The sequence below is a fragment of the Chamaea fasciata genome, unplaced genomic scaffold (genome assembly GCF_029207755.1).
Source record: "Chamaea fasciata isolate MVZ Bird 193981 ecotype frontalis unplaced genomic scaffold, bChaFas1.0.hap1 SCAF_4, whole genome shotgun sequence".
Taxonomy (NCBI): domain Eukaryota; kingdom Metazoa; phylum Chordata; class Aves; order Passeriformes; family Sylviidae; genus Chamaea; species Chamaea fasciata.
Window position 1 is genome coordinate 45,572,733 of NW_027094089.1, and position 26,476 is coordinate 45,599,208.

Genomic DNA, 26,476 nt, shown 5'->3' on the forward strand with positions numbered 1-26,476 from the left:
TTTTAGCAAAGCTTTTAAAACTGTCTCTCACAGTATCCTAGATGAACTGTTCATCACAGAGCTAGACAAGTCCATAATATTGGGTTGGGTGAGCAATTGATGGATAGGTTGAGCTCAAAGATTTACAGTGAATAGAATTACATCAGGCTGGTAGCCAGTGACCAGTAGTGTTCCCCAGGGCTCAGTTTTAGAGACAGCACTCTTAAATGTGTTTATAAGTTGTCTGGACACAGGAATCAAAAATACATTGAGTGATTTTACTGACGGTACTAAATTAGGAGAAGCAGTGGTCTCTCTTGAGAGTGGAAAGGTCTTACAGAAAAATTACACTAGAGAGCTGGCCACTCATCACCTCTATGAAATATACTGAGACTAAGTGCCCGATTCTCCACCTAGGAAGGGGCAATCATGGTTCTACATACAAATTGGGAAAGAAGAGACTAGAGCCCAGTGGGAAGAAACTAGAAGTCTGTGTCAATGGCAAATTGAGTCAGCAGTGCCCTGGCAGCCAGGAGGGCCCCTGTGTCCTGGGGTGCATCAATCACAGCATCACAACCAGGCAAGGGCGGGGATTGTCCTGCTCTGCTCTGCACTGGGGCAGCCTCACCTCAGGTGCTGGGGGCAGTTTTAGGCACCACAATATAAGGAGGATATCAAACTTGTCTGTTTTGTCTGTCCAGAGGAGAGGGACCAAGATGGTAAGAGACCTCAGGGGCAAGAAGAGGGTCAGCTGAAGTGTTTTTTGTTGTTCCTTGTGGGAAAGAGAAGGCTGAGGGGTGACCCCATCACAGCCTACACCTTACTTAAACAAAACAGCAGAGGGGAAGGTGCATATCTTCTCTCTTCTGGTGACCAGGACACAAGCAACTGGAATGAAGCAGTGTCAGAGGAAGTTCAGACACATTTGACAAAAGATTCTTCACTAAGAGGGTGGTCTTCCATGGAACAGACTCCTACATATGTGGATAAAGCACCAAACCTGTCCAAGTTCAAGAAGCTCTTGGATACAGTCATATGGTTTAGTTTTAGGTAGCCCTGTGAGAATCAGAGAGTTGGACTCTATCCTTATGGATCCCTTCCAACTTGAGATATTCTATGATTGTCATGGAAAACTCCGAAGTTTCTGGTTTTGCCATCCATTTATTCAGTCTTGGGTTTTCTATGCAGAGGAGAAAGAAAGATGTAGATGGGCTGAAAGAAAAAAAATTTTAAAATTAATATAAAAATTTTTAAAAAATTAATATTACTAGACTTTCTTTTATTTGTCTTCATACAGATACTAATCATTACAAGGATGGACTCTGAAAGAGAAAAAGATGCCTTCATTCACCCATTATCTAGGATAGAAGGTAAATAATTATTTAATGTGTATTTTTGAAATAAAAAGAGGCTGTTATTCTGTATATTGTTGCATTCCTGTTTGAATGCTTGGTGCAGGTGTTTCTCCCTTTTCTTCTGATCAGGAACCTTTCTACATACTTTTCTCACTGTTTAATATTTTGTAACTCTTCCATCAGCCTTTTATCTTTGAATCTTATTCTCTCCCATTTAAGAGTTCTGGTTTAATGTTTTCTATTGCAAGAGATAATTTATCTATTGAGTCAAAGATTTTTTTAACAGAACATGAAGGAGCAGTGGACAGTCCATTGCTTAATTATATTGGCATCTGTTATCTTGATCAGGTTGTCTCATTGTTTTTAGCTGATCATTGGTCACAAGCTTTCTTCCTTGCAATGTATTCAGAGCAGCTAGATTTTAAAAGTCTTGACTAAACTCCTCAGCATAAAGCCTTGAATGAGTAGTCAGGTACAAATCTCATCTTTTCCTTTAGCTATATGTTACTGATCTTGTTTGCTAATTTGTTAAATATGTCACCATACGCTGAATCAATCTATGAAACTCAAGGCAAAATATATTGTTTCCAATATCCCACCTCCCCACTAATACAAGCAGCACTTTCATCACTTCAACATTTTACCTGTGAGTAATTTCACAAGTACAAGCTTGTTCAACACCACAAATTCAGCTGATAAAATAATCGTGTTTCAGGAAAATTATAATTTGAGCCTATAGTTATGTTTAGAACAAGTCACTGATTCCTTTCATGTTGTTTTTTTAAAATCCATTTTCATAAATCCTACACGCTTGAACCTTATCAAGCGCTGTGTATTGTACTGTTCTTTTGCCGTTAAAAATAAAGTTAGATTTCCTGTCCTCTTAGAAGAAGAAAGCCCGTCTTTTAGAATGTTTTGAAGGGGAGGAGGCATGTTCACTGTGCTTTTGCTAATAATAATATTTAATGAAAAGAGTTTTATTTGCTTTAAGATCTTAAGACTTGGTTGCAAACAGAGGTCAATCCAACTACACTTGAAAAGAGACACTTGTGTAGTAGCAATATTCCTTCTTAGATACGTCTTCCAGTTAAAATTTCCAACGTATAAAAAGTGTAAAGAATTTTAACTTATAAAGGGGAAAATTTTGTATTACCCTTTAATTTTTTATTTTGAGGTAATAGGGTTGTGAACTTGTGAGACATGAAACTTGTTTGCATTACTTTTTCCTTGGGTTCTGAGAAGTAAGTTTCTAAATCATTACATCCAACCGTACAATACAAACAAAAATTTTATAGGACTTCAGCAAGACGGACTATATGATACTCAATATTTTAATAACCTGTGTTGTTCCACATTTGCTGCTTTCTGTTGTGCATTGATGCATAGTCATGGAGGCTCATTTATTTCATCAACTGTTTAATTTTTTTAAGCAGATTTGAAAGCTGTGGATTTGAATTCTGAGAAAAAAGGAAGCCCTTTAAGTTGTAAAGAGATCATAAGCAAGTAAGTTAAATTCTTGATTCTTGAGAACAAATTCTTTACTTGGTACTAAGTGAAACTTCAGTTACTTTAGTTCATTTCCGTGGGCTTTGCAGTCTGGAGTGAGGTTTTCATTATATGAACCTACAGCTTCGTTTTTAGAGTTGAGAATTTTTTCCACTCTCGAAAAATACTTAGTGGGGCTTGGAGGAACTTTAGGGAATAAACAATTGCATATTCTTTATATGTTGTTTTGCCTGTTTAGAAAAGCTTTTTTAGGGAAATGTGTAGAAAAATTTTATTTTTGCATGTTTTAGAAAAAGGTGGTGAAAGGGCATAACAAAAGAAATGACAAATTATGACATTTCTAGAAAATAATGTATTTCAGGCAGCAAATTGTACGAGGAAGAGTACAGCTGTTGATTTTTAAATTAATTTTTAAAGAAGTTGGAACCTTAGCCAGGAAGGGTGTTTTTGTAAACAGACTTTAAGCAGTTAGAATTTGCCAAAGTAAAACTGAGTTTATTTTGTTCTGAAGGTAATTCTACCTTATTTTTGTTACCTCTACTTATTTTTATTTGTATTTTGTTGGGTTTTTTAAGTCTGAGTAGATATACCTGCGTTATTGTACATAATCAGCAAATTGGAGCTGACTTCCCTTGGACACACTTCTCATTAGTAATGGAATACGATTATTCTGAAAATTCTAGCTGGAAAAATCTGTGCAAAAATCTGAATGTTACTTACATGACTTTTAAAACCACCCTACCTGAAACAATACAAATGGGTAAGTGCTCTCCAGAATTGTAATAAACAGTTAGACTGACATATGAAAATATTTTCTGTTCCATAAAATGCTATATTCATATGCCTGTGGAAGAGAATGAGTAATACATTATGAGGCCTAAAGTTAAACAAACAGAGCTGGGTTATCTATGCAGCAAGAAGGTGTTTTTATTTGAGTGTAAACCTCGTTTTGGCCAGGATGTAGTAGTACATGTGGGTTTATAAGAGACTTGTGCCAAGTTCATCTGTATCCACCCTTCCTCATCTGAAGGGAATGTTGTAGATCTAAAAAAAAATCTGAATTAAAGCATAAGTTTGAAGATATTCAAAGGACTTTCATTTTGAGGAAAAGAAAGTGTAGAGTGGAATATTTTATTGGAGATGAACAAAAGCTGCCTTTTGAATGCCCATTTGATGTATCCTTAGTTTTTTGCTTATTGAACTATTAACTTACATTATTAACAAAATATATTATTAACAAAATGTTTCAGGGAATCATGGTAGTTCCTTTCTTCTGGAAGTACAGATTCCATATGTATTTCTGACAACTGAAGGTCTTCTTAATATGCCATATATTCTTCAGCTTTTTGAATCCAAGTGAGTGAAAAGAACCTATTTATCATGTGGACTATATATTTTCAGATTTTTAGGACATGTATGTTGTTCTATTCTATCATGTATTAGCCATCTGCTTAGCTACCAGGTACATTTCTGCAAGTAAACTATTAGCATTTTAAGAGACAAGAATATAATTTTTTTTCTGCTGAAGTTGATAACTTAGTACTAGAGATCCACACACATGCCAACCAGAATGGAATTGGCCATTTCTTTTAATTGTAGCTTGTACTTTTTTAATCAGAATAACTTTTTAAATTGTCTGTTTTTCTCTGAAAGTCATGTTTACAAACTTTTCTTCAGGCCTTCTTGATCCTTGGAAAACTTTTTATTTAATTCTTCATAAAAATTGCTATGGGATTTTTTTGTTGATGTTGTTTTAATCTACTGGACTAAATACTCAAACTGAACAATAATAAAACATCTTATTTTCTTGTGCATCATAGTGTTTAGGAGAGGCTATGTTTCAAACAAAAGCTAATTTATTCAAAAAAATGCAGATCCACTATTCATTTACTTTTTAATACTCTATAACCTGTATGAAAACTGCTAGGGTTGTAAACCATTGTGCTTCTTTATTATTTCTTTGACATAATTTTCTTTGCTTTCACAGTAATAAATACTTGGTAAAGCTGCCTTTTATCTCATGAGGAGAAAGTAAAAAAAAAAAAAAAAAAAGAAACAGAGACTAGAACAGCAATATCTCTCAAATATAGTAACAGAGCTACAGATAGCTGATTTCACCATGTTGTGGGAGAGACATGCCTGTTTTAATCCTGGCTGTATCTTTGAGTCAGCTGTAGAGACATTTTTGGTCTATTTCTAATTACACTGCAGTAGGGGAAAAAATGTATGTCTTTGACATTTAAAAATTGAACACATAATCTGACATGCTTTTAAACTCTGACTTGTTCAAGTTCTCTATTCAGCCTGGCCATAAGCGAATTAGCTGGGAACAGTGTTTTGTTACTTTTTCACTAGCTCCTTTTAGCACTGATGAAGGAGTTAAATAGGTGAGCAAAGAGCTGTACAATTTCAGAAAAGGTAAGAGTTTACTTTTTAAAAAATGTCTGAATAGACTGTCCATACAAGTTTCTAGAGGACATACTGCTATCAGATTCAGATTTAGGTCTCCTGTGTTTCCTAGTAAAACACAACAGGAGCCTGTGCTGCTGGCAGTTCTAAGTCACTCAGAAATTTTAGGATTCTGCTAACGGCAATCAGGGAGTTTGCTTTGCCTTGTGCTGCACAATCAAGACAGGAGGAAAAGAAATGCAATATGTAAAGTTAGTCAGAAAAAGTTTCTATCTTAGTTTCTATATTACCTCTTTTTTTTTTCTTGGTTTGGTTTAGTTTGTAAGCTCGAAGCCTGGATGTCAAGGTCATACCCCATGCAGTTAGCATTGATTACACTAAATCACTGCTACATAATATGTATTTGTTGAAGTGTGTCTTTGAGTGAACTGAGCATTGAAAAAGATCAGGACTGTAAGTTTAAAAACTGTATTAAGAGGTGTGTGCTATCCATTTCCTTGAAGCATATAGTATTATTTTACTTGTCTGAGTTTTAATGAAATAATTTTACTTCTTCAGGTACAGAATTACCTTTGTTGAAAGAAGCAGCAGTTACTCCTTAAGGCTCTTTGAAAGTATAGATCAATACGTTGTGTTGACGGTAGATGCTTGTACTGCTATCTTTTTGCAGGTACAAAATTAAACTACTGTGCCCAAGTTCTGTTATGTGTTTGGTCACTTCTAGGCCATGCCTTCAGACTTCTGACATATCTTTTCTTCCCCATAATCATGTTTAGTTCATACATGGTTTCACATCATGAATCATTAACCCTAAAATTCTGTCTGTGCTAGTTTGACTAGTTTAAAATGTTCTCAGTTTCTTCACTGAAATAACATTTGTCCTGTGGTTTGATTATACGAAATGTAATTAAAGGATGCATACTTGAAAATAGGGTTGTGTAAAGAAATTTTGTAGCAACCAATTAAATGTATTTGTGCGTCTATTCTCTTACCAATGTACATACTAATTCTTCCCATTTCAGATAGTTGTCTGAATTAGTCTATAGAATAATTTGTCCTACTTTAAATAAAAAATAATAGTTTCAGCAATAGCATACTACTTAAATTCTGGCATGCAGCAAGAGATTACAGGTAGAAGGACTGCTTCTAAAAGATATATACATAATAAAATAATCAATTAGTATGACAAGTACAATGTAGACATTCCTACAAGCTACTGCAAATAGTGATGGACTTTCTATACAACTTTACAACTTTAGTTGTACTTTTTATAGTTGGTGTAGGTATGATATGATTTGTATAGGCCAAGTAAGTACTTCAGAAGTTTATAACAATATTTTCCCTTATTAAAGTTCACAAAAAAAATCTTAAGAACAGCCTTAAAAAGTATTGACAGTGTTTCTTTTTAGAGAAAGGAAGAAGAGGCATAAAGCTGTGAATCAGTCTTTTGAAGTTCAAAGCAAATAGAAGTTGGGAATACAAGCTAGTTCTCCCAATTCCCATATGTGTCCTTAACACTTACATTATTTAGCTGTATTTATGTTTGATCTAGTTTCTGTATATTACATTATGCTCATTAAAATCTTGGGGCAGTCATGGTAATGTATTTATTTAGTTTTTACTCTTTATTTAAATTCCATGATAGAGTATGGAAGAGCTAAATCATGAGGACTCCTGTGACACTGTAATATCAAGGCTGATGGCATTATCACTCCAATATATGTGCTGTTGGATTATTTTCTATTCCAGAGAAAGACTGAGTTTAGAGTAAGTTGTTAAATTCTTTTGTTATCCTGGTATTTTTAAAACAAACTTGTCACTAAAGAAAGCTGCTTATTAAAACAAGTTGACACTCATTTATCTTTGAACTTCTCTGTAGAAATATGTTTCTCTTAGAACAATACAAATATTGTAAGTTCATTTCTAGTGTGCTTTGAGTTTTTCACTTAGTTACGATGTTGTCATACTCCTACTGAAATTGTAAAAGTAGCAGTGATTACAGGAGACCACCAAAATGTTAGAAAAGTTGTTTTTTTATTTGTGAGGCTATTTTTAGTCTTACACAAATTATAAAGAAGTGGTTGTTATAAAATAACAGTGTTTAAGGCAGGCAATACTAACATGAGGTGTATTTCAAATCAACAGGTCCAGAAATTTCATAACTTTAAATGAATTTCCAATGAAATATTGGAATTATTCTGACATCTGTTTGAAGTAAATTCAAATGCATGGTTATGAATTACTGTGTTAATACCGCTGTGTGTAATTTGCAACAGGGAAACATTCTTCAAGGGCTCTTCCACTGCATCAGTAGTTCTCCTTTTGCTATGGAAGAACACCTTTTGTTGACATAAATTAATGTTTATGTACTATTACCTCTTCTGAGATTTTTTTTCTATAAGCTAGCAGTAATTTCCTCTCTGCCTTTTCTCCAGTTTCTCCAATGACTGACCTTGATCCAAACCTTTTGCTTCAGACAAGACTTGCTTTTCTGTAGACTGACTCTGTTTTCTTTCCTTACAGTCCATCCTTCAGCAGTCAGTCCCTTAATGTATTCTAGTTCTCTTTCCACAGATGTTAATGCTCAAACTGTAACAGTATTCTGAATTCCAGGAAACCAAACAGATGTTTATGAAGACACGGAACAAATGGTTTGAGATTATTACATGTAGATACTAAATATTAATGATCTAGTGAAACTGTTTTACAGGTACAGTCTCAAGGGAAATACTCTGCTTAACCTTGTCTTAATTTATGCCACTCTAATTGAACTTACACAGAAGTCAGAAGACTTTGAAGTGAAGGTAATCTTTTCTGTATTAATCTTCATGATACGATATTTCTGAAAAGCTCAATTAAGTATGCCTTCTGCATCAAAAACATAAAATAGCTCAAAATTACTAAAATAAGGGAGGATCTTAATTCAGTGCTGCTAAAGTCAGTGAAAAGACTGCTGACTACAATACAAGTTGAATAAGATTCAAATAGCAGTTGAAGTCTTTTTATGACTAGAAGTCAAAAAGTGAGATTGTACCTTTAATAAATTAATAAAATATATATTAATCTTACTTATATCTTAATTTGAAGTTTCATATCACTATTATGTTGCTGATGTGACAAAAAAAAGAAATAATTTACTGTCCGCTAGTTTGCTTTTTTGATGTGACAAGATAAATTAACTTCTTTCTTTAAAAATCGGGAAATCTAGACAATCTGTTTTAGTATCTAGAATAATCAGCATTTAAAAATGAGGCAGAAGTTTCATTCAGCTCACCAAATTGTTGGTAACTTATTTTTTGAACCAAATGTTATCTTTTTAGGCACTTTTTTTCACTTATTTGCTGCCAATGTTGAGTGCAGATCTTCATGAAAGTCATTATTATTTGCATATTAAAATTTGTATAAAATCTACCTGATCAAATTAAAGTTATGAGGATGAAGAGAGAACGAAGTTTTTTTCATTTCATATACTCAGCAGTGTAGTTTGTGTAGAAATTGTAGCTTCAAAGTGTTACACATCTTCTTAAACTGTAATAGGCATCTCACAATTGCCTGTTTTATTAGAAACTCATATTATACCCAGAAACTTCATTACATATAAAAGACCTATAGGATAAATCAATTAATTTTGCATACATAGGATTAGCATAATTAAGGAATGTAATTTGCAGCCAGCCTGGTGGTCAGAGGTTGGAGTTTTTCTGCATGATAAGTATGGATCAGGTTTAATGGATCAGCAGTACCAACTCTTGTGTTCAGTGTGACCTTCAGTTATCACCTCAACTTCTGTAGGAAATTAAGACACTCATTAGAGTAAGTTTTAACCAAGAATATTATGTATCACTTTTAGGTAATTCTTACGCCAGGGATTGAAGAGACAGCACTGGTAATCCGTCAGATTGCTGACAACATTTTGATATCTTCTAATATCAGTCCTCATGAGTGGCTGGACAAATCCTGGCTTTCTGTCTTGCCATCTGAGGTTTGCTTCTCTTCCCATGAATTTACAGTTTTCTTCCTGTTTCAAAGATTCATAAAGTTTTAGGCTTTTTTGTTGTAGTTCTCTTAAAATATATTATTAAAATAAGCATTTTTATATAAATATATATATGTGTATATATATGTGTGTGTGTATATATATATATGTGTGTGTGTATATATATATATATATATGCAGCTGTATATACAAGCATAAGTCTAGTATATATGCAAAGATATATATATATATACACACATATATACATATGTATATGTATAGTATTTCCATCATCCTTGTCAGCCCAATTAGATGCAACTTGGACTTTTCCTGTGCATTCACAATTAACCTGTATGGAAGTGTATCCACCACATCTGCCCATCAGTTTGCGCAGTTCTACAGTTCTAGGCACTAGGTTTAAAAAAACTACCCAAAGTGTAAAAGATAAACATACAATGGCTCACTTGGGCAGGAAGCCAAATTCAGCAGTGCTGATCCATTACTGAAGTCAATGGCATTGCGTGCTGACTTGCTTTATTAACAGATGGTAAAAACTTGTTTAACTCATGCAGTTACTTGTTTAACTCATTCCACTAAATGCTGGAACAGGCCTATCAATCACCATCAAATATATGATATCATTTAATTTGTATAATAAGGTTCTCAAATGAAACGTATGGATTTGTTCATTTAATATGACAGCTTTAAACTCAGCTTTAAAAGCTGAGACTGTTATAGGCTTTTGCAAAATTCAGAAGCATTATAAAGCAAGTATTGGCCTGGCCTTTCAACAGGGGGTTTTCCAATTTAGAGATTAAGTATACTGGTAAAAAGTGGAGAGGGGCCATTGTATTGTGTCTCTCTTAAGGATATATGATCCTGGCAGTGTTTTATGAAAGTCAGGAACAGGAAGCTGTCACTGATAACAAGCTACTCTCAACTTGCTGCCCTGTTTGTGACATTCATTGTCTCTCTGACAACTCCTGCTTTTGCCACATGTTTCATTGCCTTTAACAAATACAGCTTTTGTAAAACAGAACCAGTTTTGTCAGTTTATATTCGTCTAGGTAATTCACTTTAAAATGGAGAATTAATAGTAAATCTGTAAATGCATTTTTAAATCAAGTTTAAGTTATTCACTGGTTTTAACCTTTAGAAAAATAACCATCTTTAGACTTGTTTTTTTGTCAAATGGTTAAGCAAAACTTACTCTTTCAGAAATGATACTATATTGCATCTGCAGTAAAAAGGAGTTTTCGTTGGACTATGAAAATGCACTGTTTGAAAGCTGTCTATTATATACTCTAGGACTTATTGAATAAGACATGACTTTGTAGTAACAGGAAAAAGGGATAAAAAGTTTCACAAATATCAATCTAACAAAATAATTTCCATTTCCAGACAGAGAAATGCCTGCTTACTTTTCCATGTATCAATCCTTTGGTTGCTCAGTTTATGTTAAAGAAGGGATCTTCACTGAACAGGTTATTTCTTGCAAGCTTTTTGCAACTCCAGGAACTTCTGCCAGAGATTCCAAAAAAAGTTTTAAAGGTTGGCCAAAATTATTTTATGTATCAGATCAATTTTTTTGCTCTGTTGTATTCTGTGGTTGTTTTGTTGTTGTTTTTTTTTAACCTGATGCTACACATGCATTTGCTAGTGTTATTTAAAAATTAATTACAAGTTTTAGCATATCATTCATTTCCAAAATGTTGAGTCTGCTGATTCTCAGAAGATTTTGCCAAGTCACCACTTTGCTTGTGGAAAGATAATGAGAGCATTTCCTTTACTGGAAAAATACTCATTTGATCAACTTCCTCCTCAAGCTTCACACTGGACATTGTATCAGTGTGCAAGCTTTTGTGTATTTCTAATGTAAAAGATGCTTTCCAATTATGTATTTCCAGGACTTCCTTCACTCCTTCCTTCCTGCCTATCTCCCTCCCTCCCTCCCTCCCTATAAAAACCCACCACTTGGCATTCATAGTACTAAGTGTTTGATAGAGCCCTAGAGATTAATTGTGTGCTCCTGCTGTTCCCGTTGGATTAAGTCTGGAAAAATAATAGACTGAATAGAGTAATCTAATTTAATAAAAAATGCACATATATTATCATTCAATAATATGGTTGAGGACACAATTCATTTAAGGTGAAGAATTCTGTTAAAGTGAAGGAGGAAGTGAACAGGTATTTGGGCACTGAATGTGAAATTGTGCATATTATTGTTTTAACTGTATATGTGTAAAGCCATCATTATTGGCAGAAAAAGCTCACTTAAATTCCTCTGTGATGCATAATAGGTGCCATTGCATTGCAGACACTGCTTCCTACAGTGTTGGAGTAATGAAAGATAATAAACTGTATTAAAATACTGCTTTTCTTGTGTTTCAAGACAGAAGCTATTACTTAATCTGTTTATAGATTTAAGACAGGTGGTACATTGTGTACTGTACATGCATCTCCTGTTTTGCTGTCCTTTTTTATTGTTGTTCCAATAAACAAAAATTTATACATCTTAGAATCTTAACAACTGATTTAACTTTTTGTATTTGGCAGTGTAGACATGTACCATGAACATTCCTGACAAATACTTTCCTTATTTTTTCAGCATTTTAGTGACATGGTATCTTCATACAGTCTAAATTCTGCTGCTCCTCTAGAAAAAACTCTGAAAGGCGCATCACACCCAGAAAACCATAATAACTTCAACACACTGTGTCTTGATAATAAACAAAATTGTCAGATTTTAGACCTGCTTGATAAGGCACAAAACAGCACAGGTAATACCTTGAATTGCTAGGAAAATGTGTCTCCTTTGAAACCAAGTGAAAAATTTGAATGTATTAGAATCCCTGTTTTCTAATCATGGTAAGGTCAGTTATTCTGATGAGACAGACTGCAATCACAATGCGCAGTGACATCTTGGTTTTCTCTAAAATGTAAAAAATAAGCTAATCTTTCATTCTCCAAACAAAATGCTTCAAATTTTTCTCCACCAGGAACATCTCGTTTGAATTCTGAAGCCCTAATTCCTCCACCGAATCATCATAAGGGTGTTTTTAAGTCTGATCTTCCAAGTTGTATGCAAAAGAAAGCATGCTCATCAGATATAATTACAAGGAGGAAGCCTGATTTCTTTGCTGTATCAAAGGACTATGAAGATTTTGCTCATCTAGAAGTTAAAAATTCTCTCCAAATTCAAAGACAGCCTTTGAGGATGCATCATAGCTCTGATCATTCTTCCAAAGACTGTGAAAAAGAGGATTTCTTTGCAACTTTAAGTAACTGTGTACCTCAGGAGAGCTCTAGGAGTTTTCTAGAAGAATTTAGAGACACAGCATTTAAAACCCCAGAAATTCAGATTGACCAGCCCCTCTGGAATGATTCTTCATCCACAGGCCCACATAATTCATTTGCTCATGATGATTTTCTCTCTGATTTCTTTGATAATACAGATGAGCTTCAAAATCTGAATTTTAACCAAATAGGTAGATCATCTAAAGGAAAGAGAAAACAAAGGCCTCCACTCTTATGGACAAAAGAAAAATCTAAAACAGGTAAGTCCAAAGTAAGCAGATTTTGCTGAAATTCTTTTTGTTACTCAACTGCAAAGTTGTAAGAAGTATCTGTAAGACTTTTATCTTTTATTTAAGTAGTTGTTAAATCAAATTTAACCCAAGAATTGCATAGTCCCTTTGCTAAAACTTACTCGCATATGTATTTCTTCTATGATAAAAGGTTACGTACAGGTTTTGTTTTGAGCAGAAAGATGTCTTGGGGTATTAAAAAAAAAAAAAAAAAAAAAGAAGCCAAACAAATTCTAATTCAATAAACTAGAATTGTGTTACTGCCATTATTTTTCCCAGGTAAATATTGAAAAGTGTAAAAAAAAAGTTGAAAAAAGTAAAAGTGTATTAAAAAGTAGTTCTTCAGTAGCATAAGATTCAGCTTCTTTTCTTTTTGACAGTGCCTAAAATATAGATAATAAAAAAGCCAAAATTAATTTAAAAGTTATGAGGAAGACTATTTTGTAAACATAGATTTTGACAGGGGTGAACAGAAGATTATATTTTCTCCATAGGACAAAAACGAGATTCAGCAAATCCTGAGAGTGAAATTCAGATTCTACTAATGGCTGTGTTTTTCTGTTGGCACTAATTGGAGTTAAAAATGGCACTCTGAAAATTCTCTAAGTTTGTTTCATATATTTCCTTATTCTTGGAATATTTTTTTAGCTAGCATCTCCAGGGGTAAATTCTCCACTTGAAATCATTCCGAAGCATGTATTTTCAAAGAGATGGTATGATGTGTACTTCAAAACTTTGTTTACCCTGAAAGCGTGTACAGTCCATACACAAAATACTAGGCTTCTCTCTTTTTTTGTCATTTTCTTATCCTTGGTTTACTGCATCAAATATAGTAAGCTTGAAGCCTTTTTTAATAAGCCATAATACATATCCATGGAGTCTTGCAACTAAGAAAGTCCCTGTCAGACTATGTATTGCGGTATCATTTATGGTGGTATTTTTTTTCAATTTTCCTATTTCGCTGTAGGTGAGATGCTGCATTTTTTAAATAAATGGGAGCTTAAGTTTGTTTTAAAACAAAGCGTTTAACACCTAGTACAGATGACTTAATTTATGATTTGTCTGTTGCTGGCTGTCATTAAATCTCTTGGTGGTGCAAGGTCAGCACAGCATTAAAATGCTTTCATTAATCAGATCAGACTCATTCATGAAAACCTAAATAACTAATTTAAATCACTTTTTCATGGACTGCTTAGGGTAATTATGGAGGTAAAGAGAGACAAAGTTAATTGGATATGGTGAACGTCTTTTAATTTTCAGCCTATGTAAATCTAAATGTTTATACAGAAACTCTGAAGAGACCTTTGGCTTCTCTGGAATTAAAGTCGAGACCTGCAGTATTGCTGAGTAGGTAACAACTATGCTGTAACTGGCATAAAATAGCATAAAATTCTACATAAAATATATTTCAGTAGAGATCAGGGCAGATTTTCCTGGTACCACATTTTACAGTTTTCTGAAAATACTGTGGTCTCCAACTGATAAGCTTTCTGTATTATTCTTGCCCAGTAGGATAAAAATATACTTGAATGTGAATCAAATAAAAACAAGGAAAAGTGATTTTTGGTTTAGATTTTAGAAGAGCAGGCTTATTCTACTTTATAATTCACTAACCAGGGGAAAAATAAGTATACAAAATAGTTTTGCACACTAATGCAAACCCTACACCACGCGCCACCAAAAACCAAAAAAACCCAAACCAACCAAAAAAACCCTAACTCCACCTTAATATAATAAAACCCTCTGAGAGCAAAAACTTAAAAAGTATGTTGAGAGTCAAGTTAAAAAGACACACTGGCAACAAACCCCAAGGATTCTTCAGGTTTCAGATCAAGCTCTCATTAAACCACAGATAATTCATGACCATGCCAAGCCAATATTTCCACTGGAACAGACCAAATCCTTGGTCGATTTTAGCATTTTCTGACAATACTTTTTGTAAAGACTGAATATAACTTCCTTACAGTAACTTGTTTAGAATAAGCAACTTCTCAAATATGTTATTGTAAAAGCACTTGAATCTCAAGAATGTAAGTAGCTTTTTAAAGCAACTTAGAAACATGACCATGTCTGGTTAAAATATACTAAATTTCAACAATTATAGAATAGTTCTAAGTGTAGTATTAATGGAATAAAAATAGACATTAAATATTTTCCTGAAATACTGTGTTTAAGTAAAAGTTGATTTATTTTTGAATAAGATCTCATATTCCTATTACAGGACAATATGCATAAAATGGGTCAGTGGCAGTAAGAAGTGGGAAATAATCTGTACTCATTTTATTTTATGACAGTTAATACTTTTCTTAGGGAACACACCAGTCAAAGTCAAAGTCTGTTACTGCTTCTGAGAAACACACAGTTGAGTCTGCACACATGTTGTATTTTTAGTTTATCGTGGTTTCGTTTTTTTCCACTTCATTTTCAGATTCAGGATTTCCAGAAGTACAGGAGTTCAAAAAAAGGAGATTGACATATGAAAGAGTCCCTGGAAGAAGAGATGGACAAACACGTCTTAAGTTCTTTTGAAGAGAATGGGGATTTGCATATTACATACTTATCTTTTTTTTTTCTTCTCTTTTGTTTTTTTCATTCTTGAACTCTTTAAAGGGAAATAAATTATTTTTGTTAGTTTTTAGAAAGAAATTAGGATTTGGAAATTCTTACTAGCTCAGGATTCTTCTGCATGTTTTTAAAATATTGCTAAACAAACTAGTTTCTTGAAGCTGGATAATTAGTGTTTCTCTGTTTCCTTGGGTGATATACAGGTACTTTATCACTCTTCATATTAAAAAAAATGAATGGAATAAAACAGATGCTGAGGCTCACTCTGAGTTTTCAAGGCACCTGTGTTTGCTCCCTGAGTTTGCTGCTTTTCCATTATAAAGATGGGCCAGATCTGCCAGAATCTTAAAGCTTCTCAAAGTCTTAGAGATTTTTTGCAGTTACAGCTCTGACTTTTTGTAGGTTGTCCCTTGGGCTCTGTTCCACTTCTCTTCTGACAGCTCCTTCAGGAACAGTGTGATAATTTCCTGAGCTCCTTTTTATCATAGTCTAGGAAAAAGCTCTTTGTTTTATGGACAAGATGCGAAGACTGCATTGAAATTTAGCATTCTCATACTTTTGATTCAGGGAACTAAGCTGTGGCCCTCACCTTTAGCATAACCTGCTGGAGGCCATTTGTTGGTGTCCATGGTTTTCAGCCTTCTGCAGGGCACTGGCAAGCAGGGGGATGAAAGTCATCAGCAAGGCAGATCCAGATATTATAGGGTTCAACTAGAAGGGGTAAAAGATTGAATTTAAAAAAAAAAAATTCTATCTCAGTTGTAATCTAAAGAACAAGATAGAATAGCACCGAAACCCTCACTTTCCATCAAAAGATTTGGCAACAAAACTGGAAAGTATGTGGGAGCAATGGTAGACAGTAACTCCATTCTGCTGCAAGAATGCATAAACAGTTTGCACAGGCATGCCAGCCAGCTCCAGAATGTCTCTCTGTTCAGTGGCCTTCAGCTGAAATATTTCAGGTTTCAAACTCACTAATCTTTTCAAGTTTGATGCAATAACAGAAAGGTGGCTGGGGAAGGGAAGGAATAAAAGAAAAACCATCAAGTTTAAGGTTTATGCTTGCACTTAAATACTTCTTTGACATTAAGCCTTCATTAAGCACATATTCACTATTTGAGTAAATTAAACCAGCACTTAGGGAAGAAAGATTTGGTCTCTCAGAGAAAACAGAGTGCTGGTTTTTGACTGAATTCTTAAAAGCTATGACAGCACTAACTGCAATTTTAGTTCACAGTAATATCCCTGAATTATTTGTACACTGCAAGATTTGAGAAAATACCTTTCACAAGTGGTAACATAAAAAGATTTCTAGTACAATTGCAAACAAGGCACTGTTTCCTAGAATAAGAGAAAGACTGAAATAAAAGTTGCAATTTACTTACTATCCATGGCCCATTTTTGTGGTCACCTGACCTAACCATTTTACTTCTTTTGCATTGCAGGTTATGGCATTCAGAATTAGCTCCCAGGTTTCCAGAACCAGGAATCTGGGTTTTTTTTAAAAGTCCAGCTCTACAAAGTCTCAGTCACAGATGGCCACAGTTTGAGCAAATTATAGCTGCCAGTACCAAGCTATGTATTTATGTTCTCCTCTTCCACAGGCAAAGGTTGACATGAGAGCTTCCACACAAACAGTTGTGCAACTGTAGCATAGATTAGATAATCTGTAAATAACTTCAAAAACAGAGTCATGGCAGACTCTGCATTAAATAAAAATTTCAAGTGCTGTCTGTGTTAAGTTTTCGTTAGGTAGAAAAAATATCACGGTAGAGTTAAATGACTGGTAATGAAGTGAATAATAAGGGAAGGAGCTTGCAATGACCAATTGGTTTTTACTGTATTTGTTTATGACAAATCTCAGTCTCTCACAGATATGGACACATTGACAAATTTATAAAATATTACATTCTTCCCCCTCCTTTTGTCTGTTTAATGTGGAGTAAAATTACTACAGAACAACGATGCCCTTCCCCACTCCCCACCCCACCCCCCACCAAATGACCTGTTACTATGAATTAGGAAGCAACTAAGTCTTAGGCAAAAAGACACAGTACAAAATCTATTCTCCAGCCTTACATCAGCAGATAGGAACACTTCATTCCTGGAACAAATTTATAAACATATTAGTGACCAGGCAGGAGGCAGCTGTAAGCGGAGAAGAGCCTCAGCTAGGAGAGATGACAGTGAGACAAGGAGGCTTGTGGCTCCTGTGAGGCACTGAGCATACAAATGTGCACACTCACTCAGTCTTCTTTACCGTAGGTGTCCTGTAGGACCTGCTGCCATCAGATGGTATCAAAGGCCTCTGCACAGCAGATAGCCCTCTTGGATAGTGTCTGGTAAAGCAAGCTAAGATGCTGCCCATAGTTGTCCACCTCACTGGAGATCACACCTGTTGGAGCAGTAGCGGCAAAACGTGATGCTTGCCCTGATCTATGTCACTGCTGGGTTTAGTTCAGCAGTTGTGCAAACCCAGGTACACCTGCAGCTGTAGAAAAACATCGCCCTGTAGACTGGGTAGGCAAGGGACAAGATATTCTCCTGCCTACAGAAGCAGTCAGCTGCCCAGGCTCATTTGTCAGGTTCTTTGGTTATGCCAAGGAAAGGGGACCTGAAAATGCTGAGCTGCTGATATGCAGCCGCTTCACCCAGCCAGCGCAAAATAACTGGCAGTGCCAAACACACTTCACCAAACTGATTGCTAACAGGAACCAAAGAGCCTCAGTGCCAACCAGTCCTGTTTTGGAGCTTGCTCTGTGTTGGGGGTTAGGTTTGTTCCTTCTTTCTCTAATCTTTTTCCCCATAAGTTACCAAGGAGACCAAGTGTTGGATACTTGAGAGTACTTAACTGAAACAAAGAGGTGGACAAAGTTGGAAGGGGGAGATAACGCAGGTAAAAGACAGAGCTTGAGGCAGCTGCGGGCTCTTCCTTTTTCGGCGTTCGGGGGGGGGGGGGGGGGGGGGGGGGAGAGAGAACGGCTGTTGCTGGCTAGAGGAGTTTCACTGTGGCCAAAGGGATCCAGTCCTGGGGAATCTACTATCACCGGTTCGGCCTGAATCCTGAGTTTTCTCTGCCACCGGTCGGAGCAGGGCCGGCCCTGCCTCGCCTTCGGCTTCTTCGGCACTGCTCCTCTTGCTACAGTGTGACCCTGCACCCCCTGCGCTGCCGGGACATCCTGCCTCTGCCTGCCGGGACACTCTGCCATCCCAGCTACCAGCCCGGGACTTTCCACTGTTTCAGCTTGGTGCTCTGAGGATCCTGCAGGGACACCAAAACCAAACTGCCCTGGGTTTTGTGAAACAAAGCCCTCAAGGTTCTTGGTACTGTTTTCGTTTGTTATTAATGCTGTAGTTGTTTGGTGGGTTTTTTTGTGTTTGTTTGCTTTGTAATACATACTAGTAAAGAACTGCTATTCCTATTTCCCAAATCTTTGCCTAAGAGCCTCTGATTGTAAATTTATAACTGAAAAAGAAAAAAAATGGGGGGGGGGGGGGGTGTTTTACACTCTCCATTCCAAAGGAAACTCCAGTTGTTTTTTTTTTATTACCTGGCAGATACCTGTCTTCCCAAACCAAGACACTCTGACGCTTGGCTTCTCTCACAGAACAAGCCCTGAGAGTGCAGAGGTAGCATTGCTGTCACTCCTCTCCCTGCTTCTACCCAGCAGCTCAGATACACACTGCCTTGACAGCAAAGAGGTGCAGCAACCACACTCCTCTGAAGAGGCTGGAATCCATGTCTGAGGAATAAACACCATGTTCAGAGGCTCATTGGAGTGGAGTGTTCCCAATCCATCTCACAACTGCTGCACAGATCTTTCTAGTCTTTGTTGGTGCAAGACACTGATGCAGCCAGGTCCTGCAGTAGGCTCACATACTTGTTGACCTGGTGCTCCAGCTACAAGAGACCAGATGGAGCTGGGCAGGGCAGCCAAGAGACAACAGCGGTTGACTGGCTGTCCAGCAGTGGTGGATCTCTGCTGCACACTGGGATTTGGCCACTCATGTCAGCTCAGCAGCCACTGCAAAACCCAAGCTCCAACTGATATTGCTGAGCCTGAAAGTGTTTGCCACAGGGGTTCTGGGGAGAGAAATGGGTGTGAGGATGAGAGGAAGTTTTATCCCTAGAGGTAAAAGAAATATGAAGGGCTTACCTGAAAGGAAGTAGGCAGCAGCCAAAGGCTGGCTGTCCAAAGGCTTTTGATGTTTATACTCATAAAAGTATCATTGACATTTTGGCCTCAAACCAAGCCTCTGATGGCCTCTGTGCAAGAGTAACTTGGTTTTCTCTAGACTTCCATACCTGTGTCCAGTACTAACAGAAAAAACTGCCATATTAAATAGCCTACAGTGAAAGGAAGTCAGAATGAAGAAAAGCTCTGAAGGAAGGACATTCTCTTCTGTATTTAAAGGCAAAATACATACTGAAAGTACTACAGGTCTCATGTTGGTGTCTTTTTGCAGGACAGCAACATGAAAACATTTTACAAAGCCTGTAGTGCCTGGAGGACACTGTTACCCCATTTCAGTTAACATTCATGAACACTAAGTACTCAGACTGCAGAGTTCTTCCTTACAGCTTCAAAATGTGCAAGCCCCATAACATTGTTAGTATTTACAAATGTGGTCCATTGATATGAATGGGATATTTCTACTAATAAGGTACAGTTTCTAAAAATCCAACAGCAACCTTCTCTTCCCAAAAAAAGCAAAGAACTTGAGGCCTTCCTTCCCCCTGCAAAATCCAAGTATCCTCTTCCTTACAGTAGCTGCTCTTTGTTACAATTACACAATTACTTCAAAGCCAAGAGGGATAGGAATTTTATTTCAAAACTTCTAAAAGATTAATACAAACAATAGAAAGTAGACAAAATTAAAAACCTATTTAAAAAGTTGTTCTTGGAAAAGTGCTCTATCAAAAAAGTAAAGGCAAATAAACAAGCACATATTAGTAAATTCTGGGTATTTCAAACCATGACAACCATGCATACAATTATCTTTGGGTGTTCACAGATTCTTGGTGTCTGTTTGGTAACATTTTAAATACATCAAGAAAATTCCACCACAGCAGTACTATTACAAAGAAGAAGAAGGCTTACAGATTAGAAGTATTGCAAGAAACATGCTTTAGGAATCAAGCCTCTGCTACATATTGTATTCAGCAGTTACTAAAATGTGTCATTTATGCACTGAGATGCACTTGAAAACAAAATTAAAGTTGGTTCAGGTCTTTGTAATGGAAGCAAAATGTCCCCTGAGGACATTACTTCAGCACTAACAGCATTTAGGTTTATACTTTAATTATTCACTTTTGGGTTGTTTTATTTTAGAAAAAAAATCCCCTTGAATAATTTTTGCTATTATTCTGGTGTCACAGTTTATCAAAATCAGAGTTATTTGGTTAAATTTGGTTAAAAATTCCTTTTTTTTTTCATTTCTAAAAGGTAAACTTCCCAAGTGATATTTGTATAGTTAGCATAGTGTAGTAAAAGTGGTGATGGTTATGGAAAGACTAAGAGTTACACTTAAAAAGCTTCAAGAACATTACTAAAATGTAGTGGAATACAGATTAACAAGAACACAGACATATCTAGGATGCTGTTTTAGCCACATAAAAGACAGAGACTTTTCTTGTGAAGGAAAGGCAGTTGTTATGCATGTCATGCTTGAAGGCAATTCTCCAGTGACCTTCCCTACAAGAAGAAAAAAACAGGTCTATTAAATTCCATCTTCCTAAGCTGAGAGATGTAATTTCTCTTATAAACTACAACAGAAAAGGTCCTTTGCACTAAGAAAAACCAAATAATGACTTTCCTTTGCTGGATGTTGGTATCCTCACAATATCATAAATTTTTTAACTGGCTTTTTTACTTTGCTCTGAATTTTTTATGATCCTAAAGTAACACAAGAATAATAAACTAAATATTTGATCTATCACCGTAAAAAAAAAATACATCATGGGCTGAGCTATGCATTTTTAAAAGTATCATAAATTAATCATCAAGTTATTCTGAGAAAATATTTTGTAATGTATCTGTATAATCTGATCACCTCAGAATACCTAGATACACACACACACAGTCCCCCCAAAACCAGAAAGTAGAAAGGCTGCTTAAATAACAGAAGAACATATGCAATGGTCATTAAAAATGTTCTTATTTGCATGAAGAATTACAGGCAGCACCCAAATTAAGAAAACCTGCTCTTGCTTCACAGTCTCCAAATTTTTCCAGAAGAGCATTTCACGTTCAGTTGTTCCCTTTCTTTAGGTTCAATCCTGTTTTGTTAAACCTAGGTAGCAGCAATCGAAGCCGTGCTATTGATGAGGCAAAAGCTCAAGTGCAAGCCCAGGAACAGTTGCCAGCAGCAAGGGGAAGATTTACAAGTACTTTATGTTTTAGTTTAAATTCTGCCCTTAAAGAAAACATTCTTTTTTTTTTCTTTAATAGCACCCTCATCAAAAGAATGTACTTCAGTGTTTCTTCCTCTCTCTGTAGATTTTTCAGCTCTTTAGCAAGAACTATTTTTATTTTTTCTTCTAAGGAGGAGTAACCCCTTCTGAATATCCTACTTCCACATTTGTGTGTCAAGCAAAAGAAGTAGATTTTCCAAGTTATGGTGTAGTTCTGCCCAAGACTACTAGCATGCATGGCCTTCCTTTCTCCTGCTGCAAGCACTGATAACGTTTGTGACAAATGGGAGAGGCCAGACTGGGAATCATGGAACTGGAACCCAAAGGTTTGTGAATGTTAGACAGCCACCCACCCACCTACTATGAGGGTGTTACAGGGGTACAGGCAATGCAGAGCACTAAGGCAGAGTTCAGGGAGTAGCACATCCTTTAGACCTGTGCTGAAAAAGGTTACAACGGATGTGATTACAGATTGCCTCAGTTGCTCTCTGCTTTCACTGGTTTTGGTGTTGTACCAACAGTAAGAACAGGAAGAGCCTATAGACAGACACAGTGAAATGAACTGCAATATGACATTAAAGACCTAACTGTATTTTAATATGATTCTTGCTTAAGCTGTGAGCCAATCACTGGGACACATAAAATTGCCACAGCTTTGTCTTATTTCTCCAAGCTGGGTATGTGACTGGCTGCTGTCTGGCTATGTTAAATGTGTGTCTTAGACAATTTTAATTGGTTTGGATGCTGCTAATTAAACAACTCATAGAGAAAACACCTCTAGAAAGACATGTAGAAAAGAGACATGCTTCAACTGCCACACCTAAAAATCCCAGAAAACCATTTGCAGAGCCAGCAGCGAAATAATGAAAACTTGAGCAAGAACTCAACACTTAAACAACTATCACTATGTGTCTTTGTCCCTCCAAGGGCTTGAGTTTCAAATTAGAGTGGTTGTCATGGCATCTGTGACTTTATTACCTGATTTCAGAGCAGAGCACAGGATCGGGGTTCTCTGAAAGGATTGCTCCCTGCAGGAACGCCAACAAGCAGGGCATCTTTGCAGGCATTTTGCATACAGTACTGCTGGAGTTCTGCAGCTGCCTGAGAGACCTGAAAAGGAAAAAAAATCCAGAGAGGAAACTAATTCATTCACAAGCATCTATTAAGCATTTCCTCTTGACGAGCTATCAAACAGAGCTGGAGTGCAGCCAAATCACCTCTTAGACTCTAGAACACCAAGTAAATCAGCACAGAAGCACAATTTACAAAGCTCTGATGAAGCGCACATGAAATACTATGCCAGTGATAAGCCAGAAGAGTGTAGAGGACTGAGGTGCCAGTGTGATGCAATTTCTTCCATTAAAATGCTCAGAGACATTCTCCAATCTACTGTGGTGTTTGGAGGTTTATGTTTGAACTCTTATATCCTCTGATATTTCATTAAAAGTATTTTCATTCCAAACTTCTAAACAACACAGAGCATAACAAGGAATGAAAGCAAAAAGATGAGGATGAAAAGCTTTTGCAGTCCAAATTGTCACCTCCCCCCAGCAGTGAAGTGAGACCTTCAAATCCACACTCTGGCCCCCTAGAAGTAGAGCCCAGAGTTGCAGAATAAGCCCAGGATCCCTAAGGTAAAATGTCTTCAGCACTGAACTCCCCTGCTCTCCTTGTGGATGGCATATCAGTCACGTGCCTACATTTTTGAAGGGAAATGTAGAGGAATTTCTAGTTTCCCAGACACACATTAGGAACAGCTGCAGGGAACTGTCAAAACCTATGCTGTCTGATACACATTTTATAAAAGGAAATATTAAATATATTGACGGAACTATAAGTTCCCCTCTGACCTCACCTGTGCCTTTGTTACAGGACTCCTGAAATACTCTTGACTTTTCTTCCTACGCAACACTGCAGTGTTGCCAAACAGTAACCAGAAGGACCATCCACACTTTCCAACCAGGTGTCTAAACAAACCACCCCAGAGCCCCAGTGGAATTTTGGTTTTGGGCCATCCCATCTAACAGCACCTTAAAACACATGGGAAATCTGACCTAGCACAAATTTTTGTTTACTGGTTTTCTGCACTCCTGTTCACTGTATTCCAACTCTCCTCCAGGCTCTCCTCCAGGACACTCATCCTAGTAACTGCCTGAATTTAGCCAGCAGTTGTCGGCACTTCAGGGAGTTGTTATGAGAACTGTTTTTCCTTCAGCCTCCCAGGTTCTCTTGAGCAGAGTACAGGGAGAAGCATCTGCAGCAAGGATTCCTGCTAAGTCAGCAGGCTTTGTCACTCCTTCCTTACTGAAGTGAAGCCCTTTCTGGAGACTGCAGAGGTCTCCTGCCCTGCCCTGCCCATTCCCTTGGACCCCCTGCAACAATAGCACCCTTGCCTCAAGCCCAGCGCCTGCCCCTTGTGGCACCCGACTGTGCACCACATGGCTATCAGGCAGAGATGCCACCAGCCAACACTAGTCAGGCCAAGGCCACGTAGAGATTTTTCCTTTGAGAGTTAGCAGTGTCTACAACGCCTTCTTGCACTTTGCTGCCAAATCCCCCAGCATATACTGAGCTATCTATACTCTGGTACAGCCTCAAAAGATACAAACCAGAACTGCCTATTCTTAGTCCTTCCTATGACCCATAACATTCTTCTTTTCTCCTGTTCACTAAGTTCCTGCAGTATTTTATCACAAGACAAACACACTCCCTTCAGCAGCCTCCTGCATGCAAGATGTGTACGGGTACTTCTTTCCTACTCAGTTTCCTCTTTCTGAAAATATTGTTCCTGTTGGCTTTTTTAGCCACCAGGGTAAACAAAACCATCATTGGAACTTGGCAGTATGGAATGTGTTTTTAAAAATCCTTTCATAATCATCTTCCGTCTGGAAACATATTGTCTATTCAAGGTAGCTGAAACAATGTTTTCTCCCATTTTAGTTCTTGCTAAAACTGAACCAAGTGGTTTTTCATCAGCTGAATATATTTTGCGTTAATTTTATACTGTGTGTAAAGAAACCCAGATGACACAATTTATATGACACATTTTTAATCGAGCATCATTTCAAAGCCATGAACAGGCTCCTAGAACAGCAGACCTGGAAAGAGACTGCTGTGCCCAGTGCTGCAAGAAAGAAGAGTCTGAGGTCCATGAGGGACAAGCCTCCCTGGATTACGGGAGCACACTTACAAAAAATATGCAGCCTTGAGAAGTCCAGCTCCGGAATATGTTACTGCCACAAAATAAAACCTGTAAGCTATAAATTATGTATTTTATAGCCACTCCTCACCCACAAAAAAACCAAACAAACAAAAAAACGAACCAAAACCCCCCAAACAAACAAACAAACAAAAAACCCCAAAACAAAAACAAAACAAAAACAAAACAAAAAACCCACAACAAACCCACCAAAAAAATAGTGGGGAGGAGTGTACGAGTATTTTGAGTTTATGACTCAAAATGAGCAGGAACAGAGATCCAGGCACCAACAATAACTGGTGGGTAACCGTTTCAATGTTTGGCAATACTCCTCTCGTCACAAGAGTCTACATTGCTACTCTGAAACATGCTGTTTTTCACATATTCCCACACCTTATTGCAGTGATATGCACAGTCACTTTTAGTGAATCAAGCATCCGCTGATTCTGTTTTGCTAATAAAATGTGGTAACATTAACAAATTGATTAGGATGATATCCAGAAGCCAGACTGGTTTCACCTTGCAACAAGCACTTCAAATTTCCACCAGCCCAGGACAGGAGTAGTGGGAACAAGTATTTGGAATTATTTTTAAATCAATTAGCTAAGTTCCTGCAGCTCAATGTGCTCGCACTGCTGTCTGACTGAGGAAGCTGGTCTTTTGTGATTGGCCAGAGAAAAATGGCGAATGCAAGGAGACAGACAAGGAAAGCACAGGATATAAATCAATTTGACCTCCATCTCTTCACAGACTATGCTGGATTTTGTGCTTGGTGATGAACCCCCCACATCTGCTGGAAACCAAGAGCTGTCTCGGTCAGGTCACCAAACCTGAGGAGCTGGCAGACGACAGGACCGTCGCATCATGCTGCCTTTGTCTGGAAATGTGCAAGCAGGAGAAGATTCATGCATGCGTAGCAAACCGCCTGCCTTCCCCAAGTGTGCCAGCGGGTACCACCCCGCACCGCCTCCCCCTGCAGGTCCTGTCAGCGCTCCGAAGCAGGGGGGAGTCGGGCTGTCTCCGCTGCGAGGAACTACTCCCGATTATCTGTTTGCTGGTGCAGAACTAACGAGGAGCTGCTGTATTATTTATCGCGGCTCCTTCCACCAAGGAACAGCAGTCGCTCCATCGCTCCCGTGCGGCCGGGGCTCGAAGCCCGCCGGGCACACTCACCCCTCGCCCCCTTCCTTACCAGGGCGAGCGGCGCAGACCAGCGCGGAGGGAAAGGCAGGAGCGGCTCATCCCTCCCGCCCCGCCGCGGGGGTCGCGGCACCCCGGGCCTCACCCCGGTCCCCGCACCCCGCGTCCCGGCTCACCTTGATCCTCTCCACGGCCGCCTCCAGCTTCAACTGCTCCACCAGCCGCTGCATCGTGCTCAGGCTGCCGCCCGACGACATACCGAAGTCGCGGGGAGAACGGAGGGAATGAAGCGGGCAGACAGCGCGACTCCGGCGGGCTCGGCTCGGCTCCCTCCGCCCCGGGGAG

General features: G+C 37.6%; 2 protein-coding genes across 3 annotated transcripts in view; one reads left to right on the forward strand and one right to left on the reverse strand.

Annotated features, from left to right (window-relative positions):
* The window catches only part of SHOC1 (shortage in chiasmata 1), a 52,394-nt gene extending 36,575 nt beyond the window's left edge, over positions 1-15,819 (forward strand). The window contains exons 18-29 of the mRNA XM_066181435.1: positions 1,277-1,349; positions 2,765-2,837; positions 3,416-3,600; positions 4,091-4,196; positions 5,808-5,919; positions 6,895-7,016; positions 7,960-8,053; positions 9,100-9,231; positions 10,627-10,776; positions 11,834-12,005; positions 12,225-12,782; positions 15,241-15,819. Of these exons, the coding sequence (XP_066037532.1) occupies positions 1,277-1,349; positions 2,765-2,837; positions 3,416-3,600; positions 4,091-4,196; positions 5,808-5,919; positions 6,895-7,016; positions 7,960-8,053; positions 9,100-9,231; positions 10,627-10,776; positions 11,834-12,005; positions 12,225-12,782; positions 15,241-15,341 (1,878 nt within the window). The 3' untranslated portion in view covers positions 15,342-15,819. The remainder of the gene's footprint in view (positions 1-1,276; positions 1,350-2,764; positions 2,838-3,415; positions 3,601-4,090; positions 4,197-5,807; positions 5,920-6,894; positions 7,017-7,959; positions 8,054-9,099; positions 9,232-10,626; positions 10,777-11,833; positions 12,006-12,224; positions 12,783-15,240) is intronic.
* GNG10 (G protein subunit gamma 10) lies at positions 15,016-26,476 on the reverse strand. Of its 2 annotated transcripts, XR_010720512.1 has the most exons (4): positions 26,308-26,476; positions 22,771-22,902; positions 15,967-16,088; positions 15,016-15,300 (listed from the first exon to the last, which is right to left on the reverse strand). XR_010720512.1 is itself a non-coding variant. In XM_066181437.1 (3 exons), the coding sequence occupies exons 1-2, from the start codon at positions 26,386-26,388 to the stop codon at positions 22,777-22,779; spliced, it is 207 nt and encodes a 68-aa protein (XP_066037534.1). In that variant the 5' UTR covers positions 26,389-26,476; the 3' UTR covers positions 20,178-21,073; positions 22,771-22,776. The 2 variants fall into 2 exon arrangements, 1 of the variants encoding a protein (XP_066037534.1); XM_066181437.1 differs by lacking the exons at positions 15,016-15,300; positions 15,967-16,088 and adding an exon at positions 20,178-21,073.

What these genes read in the sequence shown, in the direction of transcription:
- GNG10 (XM_066181437.1), bottom strand. Translation starts at nt 26,388, where the DNA reads ATGTCGTCGGGCGGCAGCCTGAGCACGATGCAGCGGCTGGTGGAGCAG. An exon ending in CGGCCGTGGAGAGGATCAAG is followed by an intron (nt 22,903 to 26,307) that starts GTGAGCCGGGAC and finishes TTTCCTTTTCAG; the next exon opens with GTCTCTCAGGCAGCTGCAGA.